Below are 11,217 nucleotides of genomic sequence, written 5' to 3'. Positions count from 1 at the left end.
CGCCGCAGTCTAGACGTCTCAACGTGTTCCATGTGAGTCTCAAAAATCTTACTCACCCAACTTTTGAATTGTGTTTCTTACCCGTATGTTAGAGTGCGGAGTTGAGGAAAATATGTCAACTTTTAAATGTTTTAGGTGTATGCTGTAAATCCCATTTCATTCTTTTTTTACCCGCTTTAGGCTCACATCAAAGAAAACATGTTGGAACCTTAGTTTGCAATGATTTAGGAATGAGCTTTTAGATTCTGTTAGTCATCCAACTTTTAGACCTGTGTATGCAAAGATCCGAGAAGACTGAACAAAGCAATTTCATCATGTTTTAACCGCGGTCAGACAAAAGTGAACAAGCTATAGTAAGTTATGTTGTGGCTCTCACTGTTTTTTCATGTGTACCTCCATCTCAACTACAACAAATTATTCTGCCAGAGACAGAAACAATAGACCATGAAAAATGTCTTGAAAACAATACAGGTGATAAACTTTACTGCAACTAGTACGAACTTTACTTTTCCGATTCAATCTGGGTTCTAGCCCTTCGGCCTAATGTCTCAAGAACTTGGAAGGCCAAAGGTTTAGGAAAAAAACTCTGACCATCAGGTTTCTTGAGTTCAATGTGTGCACTTGAAGTAATGTTCACTTGCCAGATTGTCAGCAAACAGTTGCAAAGTGCACTATAACTAGTAGGAAAGTCTTTGTAAAATACAACCAGTTCAAAGAACATTTCACTATAGTGAATTACTTTTGATTTTGTCCCTAACTATATAAACTGAAATATAATGATAACAATCCTAAAATGCAACAAAAAAGACTTTAAACCCATCTCATTTGGTAACAAGTCAACCAAATTTCAAACAAAATAAAAATTATTTTCAAAGTAACAGTTGCACTTTCTAATAACATACATATCAGTTCCAGAAAATGCACTTTAAAAAAATATAGCGTACAATATGTACACACTATGGAAGTAGTAATGGGAGACAAAACAACATTCAAATTAATCTAAAAAAGAGATGAAAGTCAAGGAGGCTATCATCTTTATCCATTCTGACTCACACACACACATCCCTCAATCTCAGCTACAACAAATTATTCTACCAGAGACAGAAACAATAGACCATGGAAAATGTTTTGAAAACAATACAGGTGATTAACTTTACTGCAACTATTAGCCTACAAACTTTTCTTTTCCGATCCAGCGGCCATCAGGGTTCTAGCTCTTTGGCCTGATGTCTCAAGAACTTGGAAGGTCAAAGGTATTGGGGAAAAAACCTCTGACCATCAGGTTTCTTGAGTTCAATGTGTGCACTTGAAGTAATGTTCACATGCCAGATTGTCAGCAAACAGTTGCAAAGTGCACTATAACTAGTAGGAAAGTCTTTGTTAAATACAACCAGTTCAAAGAACATTTCACTAAACTCAATTACTTTTGGTTTTGTCCCTATCAAAATAAACTGAAATATAATGACAACAAACCTAAAATGTAACACAAATGACTTTAAACGCATCTCATTTGGTGATAAAGTCAACCAATTTTCAAACAAAAAACCCCCCCATTATTTCCAAAGTAACAGTTGCACTTTCTAATAACATACCAATCATTTTTGTTTTAGTAAGGGTTTTATGCCACTTGCAACACAATAAGATCATATAAGTGCCGAAGATTAGAGGTGTTACAAGAGAGTAACAAACACAAAAAAGGAGAGATCAGGACGATAGACGTTTGATAGGAAAGAAGGAGCAAACCACACCAGAGCACCCACCAACCTCCAACACATACACATAAGTTCCACAAAATCCAATGAAAAAAATATAGTGTACAATATGTACACACTATGGAAGTAGTAATGGGAGACAAAACAACATTCAAATTAATCCAAAAAAGAGATGAAAGTCAAGGAGGCTATCATCTTTATCCATTCTGACTCACACACACACATCCCTCCATCTCAGCTACAACAAATTATTCTACCAGAGACAGAAACAATAGACCATGAAAAATGTCTTGAAAGCAATACAGGTGATAAACTTTACTGCAACTAGTACGATCTTTACTTTTCCGATCAAGCAGCCATCTCAGTTCTAGCTCTTCGGCCTGATGTCTCAAGAACTTGGAAGGCCACAGGTATTGGAAAAAACCTGTGACCATCAGGTTTCTTGAATTCAATGTGTGCACTTGAAGTAATGTTCACATGACAGATTGTCAGCAAACAGTTGCAAAGTGCACTATAACTAGTAGGAACGTCTTTGTAAAACACAATGAGTTCGAAGAACATTTCACTAAAGTCAATTACTTTTAGTTTTGTGCCTATCAATATAAACTGAAATATAACGACAACAAAATCTAAAATGCAACACAAATGACTTTAAACCCATGTCATTTGGTAACAAGTCAACCAATTTTCAAACAAAAACCCCCCATTATTTTCAAAGTAACAGTTGCACTCACTTTCTAATAACATACCCATCATTTTTGTTTTAGTAAGGGTTTTACGCCACTTGCAACACAATAAGGTCATATAAGTGCCGAAGATTAAAGGTGTTACAAGAGAGTAAGAAACACAAAAAAGGAGGAGAGATCAGGACGATAGATGTTTGATAGGAAAGAAGGAGCAAACCACACCAGAGCACCCGCCAACCACCCACACATACACATCAGTTCCACAAAATCCAAAGAAAGAACACAGCGCCGAAAACTGGCTAAAATCGTGCCTCTTAGTTTCCCAGGCCAGCGACATCTGGGAGTAATTAAATCACCGTCGGAACCACTCCATGCCTGGTTACGCGGGGGTAACTGGCCGCCATTGCGCATCAGCTACAGGCGGGCAGGTCATGGCGTAATCGACACTTTTGACACTAAATATCGGCAGTATCCTCACTCTAACCACGAAATATTCCATACTATAAGAAAAGAACAAGATTCCCCCTCTCAGTCTGCGAAAACCCGATCTCAATGCAACGATATGTGCCGATGTTACAGTGTGTGCAAAATGTTCTGAATTTCATTGAATTTAATATGTGTGCTGCACTTAATTCACTTTTAATTTCCAAAGTGCTCGCTCAATCTCAACAAATTTTGGTACATGCACTGATGACATATTTGTGCCTTGCGTGTATAATTTTCATCATTGTTTGAAGAATAGTTCTTGCAATATTAAGTCGTTTACATCTGATTCTCATCCAGTGCCTTGTTAATTGACCCGTCCAAATGTGTATTCTGGATTCTATGCTGTTTTAAGTTCAACACTTCCCCGTTAATTTCATAGATTATAAGTTCTATGAAAGGCAGACATATTTGTGCTTAATATGTATAAATTTCATCTTCGTTGATTGAGCCGTGTTATGATATGATGTAGAATCCATCTGCTCGGGATTCATTTCTAACAGGTTTACTGAAATCTCCAAATGGAACACACACACGGGACACATTCCTCCTCCCTGAATGAACTTTGTCACCTTTGCAGGTGTAAGAATGTGACTTAAGTACAACAGAGGCTGATAAGAAAGGCTAGGACGTATGTGTCACTGCCAAGGGATATTTTACCATCCAATCATTGTTGACAAAGAACACTCTATAGGTTTGATTTTCGACTCTCTCATAAGAGATATACAAGCCCGACAAATTTGGCTGTTGAACGAAAATGCAAAAATGTGGATTACTAATCTTCCAACAACAATGTCCTTTGGTAAGTAGTTACCCACATTAATTGTCTTTATTCTGAGCAAGTTTTAGTGAATTTATTCCCGCACTTTGGTAGTTACATAACTTTTAATTCGCTGCATATTACCTTAATTGGCACATATAAGACGGCTGTATTTGATCACATGCATTTAAAAAACTATACTAGATATCTTCGTTCCGTTTTCACAAACTGCACATTGAAAGAAGAAACTCAAAGATGGAACACTATGTGTATATTGATAACCCTGCTCTCATTCGTGAGCGTTGAAACAAAACTGTAAAATTGCCGTGGTATGTAACCCCGCGCTTGGAGTGAGCGCAGGTAGACTGACCGGCAGCTGACCCAGGTCACGCTAACCTAGCAGCGTACGGCCTGGTGAAACTAAACGACCGCTGATTCGGCGCTGTGAGAAATATAGCATACAACATGTACACATTAAGGAAGAAGAAATGGGATACAAAACAACATTCAAATTAATTTTTAAAATTTTTTTTTAAGAGATGGAAGTCAAGGAGGCTATCATCTTTATCCATTCTGACTCACACACACACATCCCTCCATCTCAGCTACAACAAATTAATCTACCAGAGACAAAAACAATAGACCATGAAAAATGTCTTGAAAACAATACAGGTGATAAACTTTACATCAACAAGTACGAACTTTACTTTTCCGATCCAGCGGCCATCTGGGTTCTAGCTCTTCGGCCTGATGTCTCAAGAACTTGGAAGGCCAGAGGTATTGAAAAAAAACCTCTGACCATCAGGTTTCTTGAGTTCCATGTGTGCACTTGAAGTAATGTTCACATGACAGATTGTCAGCAAACAGTTGCAAAGTGCACAATAACTAGTAGGAAAATCTTTGTAAAATACAACCAGTTCTAAGAACATTTCACTTAACTCAATTACTTTCGGTTTTGTCCCTATCAATATAAACTGAAATATAATGACAACAAACCTAAAATGCAACACAAATGACTACCCATCTCATTTGGTAACAAGTCAATCAATTTTCAAACAAAAAGAAATTATTTTCAAAGTAACAGTTGCACTTTCTAATAACATACACATTAGTTCCACAAAATCCAAAGAAAGAAATATAGCGTACCACATGTACACACTATTAAAGTAGTAAGGGGAGACAAAATGACATTCAAATTAATCCAAAAAAAGAGATGAAAGTTAAGAAAGCCATCACCTTTATCCATTCTGACTCACACACACATACATCATACCTAAAATGTCCTTCACCAGTTCAGGATGGTTGAGAATGAAGTGCTGCGTTTGCTGGATACAGGCAAGTCGAATAGACACACAAATGTCATTGTATCTGTGGACAAAACATAAAATAGCATGAAGGGGGGAATATGCTACATAAATATATCTACCCCAAAGAGGCATGTCTCTTATTATTCAACAGGTACCACCACCCACCCCCCCAAACATCAAACATATCATCTTCTGTAATGGCCAGCTGCTTTGAGTCAGCACATAGACAAAAAAGAATCAGTAAGTTGTGCACTGTCTCCTTTTTTCTACGACCACTCACTTCCCTAAAATTTTTACGGCTAAAAAAGTACAGCACTTAACCTGACAAAAATGTTCACAGACCCCTAAAAAAATTTATTTATATAACGTCAAACCTGCCCTAACTACCACCTGTCCGAGCAACCACTTCTTACCTTGCATTTTTTCTATATATAATGACTCTGCCCAAGAGGACCACCCATCTATGACAATGACTTTTAGACAGGTGTGTCTGTACTGTATACAAGTTGTTATACAAAAAAAATTTACATTCTGGTTATAACATTGTCTATCACAGTGCATGACAGCCCTTACCTGCTTAACCCACTCCTAAATGATAAATAAGCCAAACTTACCGGCCAAGGAAACATATCCACAAAGCTTTATTCTGCGCAGCCAATTCAGAGTCCTTCTCGGAAAACATTTTTGCCAGGAGCTTAGTCACACTCTTACGCTCACTTTCATCATTGCTCTGAAAGTGAAACAAAAATAAAAAATAGACCAAACTGTCATTGTGACATGACATACACACCCATAAAACTAAATCCACGAGAAAACATTTTGTTACACAGAAAACAAGGCTGTCACTTCACATAAGCAGAGAGTCCATAAATACAGAGAAGATACGACATTAAGTCAGTAAAAATTATTTCAAGTACACATTTAAACCATTGTTGCACTTTCTCTCTGATCAGTCAGTGACTCATACTGACCAACACGCAACAGTCTATTATTACAACTCAAACGAAAAAAAATAAGTATTAAATCATTAGAATTTAATAGTAATTTTACACTATAAGATTGCTAGGATACAAATAAAGCAAACAACCATTGCAAAAAATAACAGATAACAAAACATCCCCCTACCCACCCCTTCTACAGTCCCAACAATCACAGAGTGAAGAATGCAGGAAAACGAAAGGCCCCCACCACCCCCATCAAAACAATAGGAAGAGAAGCAAAAGTAGAAACCTTCAGCTTGAACTCCAGCTGGGGGATGACGGCCAACAGAATACTGGGGGACACTTGATTCAACTCATAGATCAGTTCATACATGTGATTGGACACATCGTTGTCTGCTTGCTTTCCCAGCATCAGCATGTTGTTGAAGAACTGACAAGAGAGAGAAAAACAAAAACATATATTGTACATATCTCATTTTATTTGACACCATAATAGCAATGGTTAAAGAGACAGAGAGAAAGGAAAATTTCAGCACCAAACTGATTTGTTTCAGGTTTTATCAAACTATCTCGCAAGTACACTTCAACATTGATGATCTTTCGGGGGGGGGGGGGGGGGGGGATAGGAATTTCAGAAACTGCGTTTCAACACTCTTGTTGAAAGAAAAACATTTCTGTTAGTCAGCAAAAGACAATAGTTTTACAGGGTCCTTTTAAAATTATATTATGTCCAAAATACTAGAGTTAACTCACTCACTGCCAGGCATTTCTCGGCAGGATAACTGAGGAATGCCAGGCTTTCGGGACCTTTTTCAAAACCTCACTGTGAGCTTATTATTTTGTTTACAGCATTGAACTTTTCCACAAACAATGACATTGAAACATACTCAACAAATCCACCAAAAAAAAATGTAATACCTTTAGCGTGTGAAATTTTATGAGTTTGTGAATATGTGGCAAAATCGATAAAAAAAACCTTTTACTTAAAATTTAGGTGCTTGGTACATTCAGTCGATATGCAAGCCTTTAGAAATAGACTTTGTTTCAACTGACAAACGTTGAAAAGTCACTTTGAAAAGATATCTGACAAATTTTATATGACTGGAATATCATTTAAGTCATCAGTTCACCCATCCTGAGCATTAACATCTGGGTGTGTGGTTGCAGGACGGGGCATGGCCACTGGGGGAGGGGTGCCACTATTTGAAGTTTGTTGTGTAGACATAGAAGGAACTATGTCAGCTGTATTCTTATCATTTGGGGTCTAAATCTACGTTGTGTGATATTTGACGTGTGCGTGATGGGACCGGGAAGCATCGGATCATAGGTCTGAGCATGGGGAACACCCGATTCTAGATCTAGGCCTAAATCTAGCACAATTTTCATCTTCACTTGAGTCTGCACCTCTCCTATTTCCTTCCCTATACTCATTTCATTATCAACTCTGTATGATGGTTCATCATCACTATCATCAGCAAAAAGATATAAATCTGACCCTTTATTGACGAATGGGTCCATCAATTCAAATGTTCCGACCTTGTTGAGACGCCGTCGCCATCGTAACTGAGCGTCAGTAGTTTTTAGTTCATTTCGGGTGAGTTCGAAAAAGTCCAATTTTTAAGTAGCTTGTTCAAGGGAAGTTACTGCAACAATGCAGAATCGAAACTAAACTGGTTTATGTCGCCTACTTCCGACTGCCAAGCCCGAAACGCGCCGCGGAATGTTTGAAAAATAGTAGAAAAAACCCACCCGACGGGTTTCGGGTTTGGCAGGCAGCGGTCTACACGGATCAACCGACAGGGTTCGGGCACGGCAGTGAGTGGGTTAAACTCTAAATTCTACTCTGACAAGCCGAAAATAATGATTACAGATAAAATGTCAGAACCTTACATTATAAGTCAGTTGTCTTACTTTTTACCGACCATAATAAAAGAGACATTAAGACGGACAGACTTCAGCATTTCTAGCAGCAGTCAGCCAAACAAAATTACATTACAATATCTCGACATGTTATCAGTGAAGGAGTTCAACAAATTTTACCCTCTGTCCCAGTGCAATATGTTATATTGTACGAGCTGAGAGATTATTTAAGTTCCCATAAGCCATATGTACCTCTTTCTCAATTCTTTTCATAAAGAAAGAGTAACATTAGAATAGAGTAAAATAACACCAGGGGACATCATCAGAGAGGCCAAAATAAAGGCAACATTCAACCAGAATCTGATCACATTAATAAAACACCGAAAAGAAACATAGTAACTAGACCACATCAGAGTGCCGACCAACCACCAATCAACAAACATAAAATCATATGGAAGCCACAAGTTTGAACAAACATTGCACCAATATGAAACGAACAAGACTAGAGTAATTCAAATTGAAATCAAGGGAAGCAACTGCAATTTTACAAAATGTTACACATTTTCTTTATTCTTTCCCTTCCCACACTCGTCAAGCTTTCTCATCACATTGACAAAATTAATATTTTGAGAGCCATACTGCAAGGACCACAATACAATTTTTACAGAAACTTGTATACATACGTTGGTCAGTTACATAAGCTTCAACAAAAAAGCCAATAACAATATACTTACAGCTTGAATGTAAGGTTCAATCGTTGTTGCAGTCTTCTTGATCAAATCTTTAGCCATTGCATATGACATTTTCTTCTGGGTCTATGGAAAAAAACAACACATACATGAGAGACAAAAATTGCATCCACATTGCCAGACTTCATTGATTAAAAGCAATTTGAAACTTTAATTAATACAACTGGGCCTTTATTATAATACTGAGAACTTAAAATTTCACAATTTTTGAATAGGGAATCTATTGGAAAAAAAGAACTACAATAGGTTGAAGTCCATAATAAGAAAATAGTGATCATGGTGACATAGTATACCAAACACACCTTTCCCCTCTCAGAGCCAATCCCCAAATTCACTCAACTGCGATATAACAGCACTTACAAATCGGGTGCAGTGGAGACGGCGGGACTCATAAGGGTATCCCTTAAAACAAGAGAGGGAGCGTGTACTGACCTTGTTTGGCTCCACCATGTTCACAAGAATGGCCTCCAAGAGATCTGGGGACACGGTGTCGGCCTCGGATATCAATGGGGCCATGATATCCAGCATGAAGGTCTTCACTTTACTGGTGTGTTTTTCACTGGAAATATTTCAATACAACCAATTACACACACTTTCATTAAGCTGATCTCTCTTATTGTTCTCTATTCAACAAGCAGTTCAAACTAATACAAATAATAAAAAAAGTGAGGGAAATCTTTTTAGTTGATTGTTCAGCAATTCCACTATATATATAGATAATTGTGACTCGTACGAGTTATTTAAGGAAGACAAAGTGACATATCTGGAAGAAACATTTACTGCTCTTTTCAACACATTTCTTTCCACACCTAGGCCCAGCGTTCCCAATTTGTCCCCAGCTGCCTGAAAGCAGGAATTGCCCATTCCTCTTAAAAAAAAACACCCCACTACTAACTGGTTTCCCTAGCAGAAATAATGTAAGGACAGCACTCTAGTACAATTGCTTTAGTGTTCGATAGAATGTACAACAGTTGATTTGAATAGCGTGAAAAATGCCATATATAGGCATCATATTCAGCATACAAAGTGTGAAATGAGCTTATACTTATTATCATGGATATAGACAATTAACAAAACGCTATTCAAAATTGAACGGATTTGGATGACATTTATTCAAGTAAGTAAAGGGAAATTATACTTATTTGATAACACCAGGGATGAAAGTCAGACATTGTGTCCTCAGCCAAGGAAAGTCAACCAAAAACATATATATATACTGTACAAGAGATGAAGGTCCAAACATGAAAATTTTTATTTTAAAATTTACTTCAGCAAGGGAAACACTCCTGGTGAACTTACTCGGTCAGGAGGATGGGTTGATTATTTTCTTTTTCAGTCAACCCTCAATAATTATACCATGCCTTTGATGGTCAAATAGCAAAAGACAACCCGGGGGGTCAACATCTGATATCAATACATTTTTAATTCAGTACAAGCTTAAATCACTTACTTGATGATTGAGAAAAACAGTTTGAACAAAGCCACAAATATTTCCTGATTTTCATCAAGTTCAATGCAGATGTTGAAAGACTTGACCCACGACAAATTCTGGGGAAAAAAGAACATAAATTCATTCATCACATGTTCCTGAGACTGATTTATCTATACATGACAAACTGCACATCACATTCTAAAAAATTATTTTGGACAAAATTATCTCGAAGTGCTCACCTCAAGCAAATAGAAGTAACGCTTGAAGGACGGCGCTTCAGGATCTTCAAGACCTCTAAGCTGCATTATGAAGAACATGAAGATTTCCTGTAGAAAAGGGGAAAAAATGTACAATGAATGTTATCAGTTGTGGTAACTGACGACCTCTGTAACAAAGAAGGTGAGAAATAAAGAACCTGATCCACTTGCTGTACCTTTTTCTAGTAAATACACAAAACCTAACTGTACTCTGAATACAGCTACTTATTCAGTCACAAAATATATTTTTAGCAGGATTTTAGTATTTTGATAGTTTATCTTATACACCCAGGCTACAGCACACATGACATATAAGTCAAAGAGCTGCTTAACCTTAAACCTTGTACCTAAAACTGAAAACAATATTCCACTGTTTTCATCCACTTTACAACAAAAATAATGATGAATCATGCCTGAACCTTCCTGTACCATGACATCTAAGCAGCGTTTCTAGCATATCAAAACAATAACTCAAATTATTAACCAGTATCCATCTCAATGGCTGGGCGCAAGACTTCGACAAACACCAGTTGGCATCATGACATTGTCAGAGTCGTCCACCAAGCCATCCACCTCCCCCCAGAGCATGAAACATCATGCACTTAAGTCAAAGAAAGCTTATAACAACAACAACAGGCATCAACATATTTGTCACCCTATTAGAAAACACTCTTGAGCTTTGAAACGGCCCAAAAAAGACAGCACCATCCCATTATTACCAGGCAACAAAGTGTTCTGTAATATAATATACAGTCAGATCTGTAATCCAGAAACTAACCTTCAAGAGATCAACCTCCTTGTAGGGGGCTTCTGGTGCAAAAATGCGGAACACATCTGCAATGCAGCAAGCTGTGAGGAGTCTGACATCTTTATTATTGTGCTCCATATAGGTGTCTGTTGCCAAATGTAATGCCAAGGGGGCATAACTGTCATTGTCATCTTGACCAAGGTCTTGAAAGGCCCGAGCCAGCACCTGAAGATTTGACGAATGGATAGATTACATACAGTGATATTAAATGCAAAAGACCCC

General features: G+C 37.6%; 1 protein-coding gene across 2 annotated transcripts in view; it reads right to left on the bottom strand.

Moving 5' to 3' along the window:
* The window catches only part of LOC101848852 (sister chromatid cohesion protein PDS5 homolog A-B), a gene marked incomplete in the record, with an annotated part of 51,175 nt that overhangs the window by 34,205 nt on the left and 5,753 nt on the right, over positions 1–11,217 (bottom strand). For both annotated transcript variants that reach the window (XM_013089616.2, XM_035973099.1), the window contains 8 exon segments: positions 4,915–5,009; positions 5,563–5,678; positions 6,179–6,319; positions 8,484–8,564; positions 8,931–9,057; positions 9,949–10,046; positions 10,170–10,256; positions 10,966–11,160. In XM_013089616.2, the coding sequence (XP_012945070.1) occupies positions 4,915–5,009; positions 5,563–5,678; positions 6,179–6,319; positions 8,484–8,564; positions 8,931–9,057; positions 9,949–10,046; positions 10,170–10,256; positions 10,966–11,160 (940 nt within the window).

Source organism: Aplysia californica, unplaced genomic scaffold (assembly GCF_000002075.1).
Source record: "Aplysia californica isolate F4 #8 unplaced genomic scaffold, AplCal3.0 scaffold00999, whole genome shotgun sequence".
In the NCBI taxonomy this organism is placed as follows: domain Eukaryota; kingdom Metazoa; phylum Mollusca; class Gastropoda; order Aplysiida; family Aplysiidae; genus Aplysia; species Aplysia californica.
Note: the sequence above shows the minus strand (reverse complement) of the source record. Positions and strands in the feature narration are given on the sequence as shown.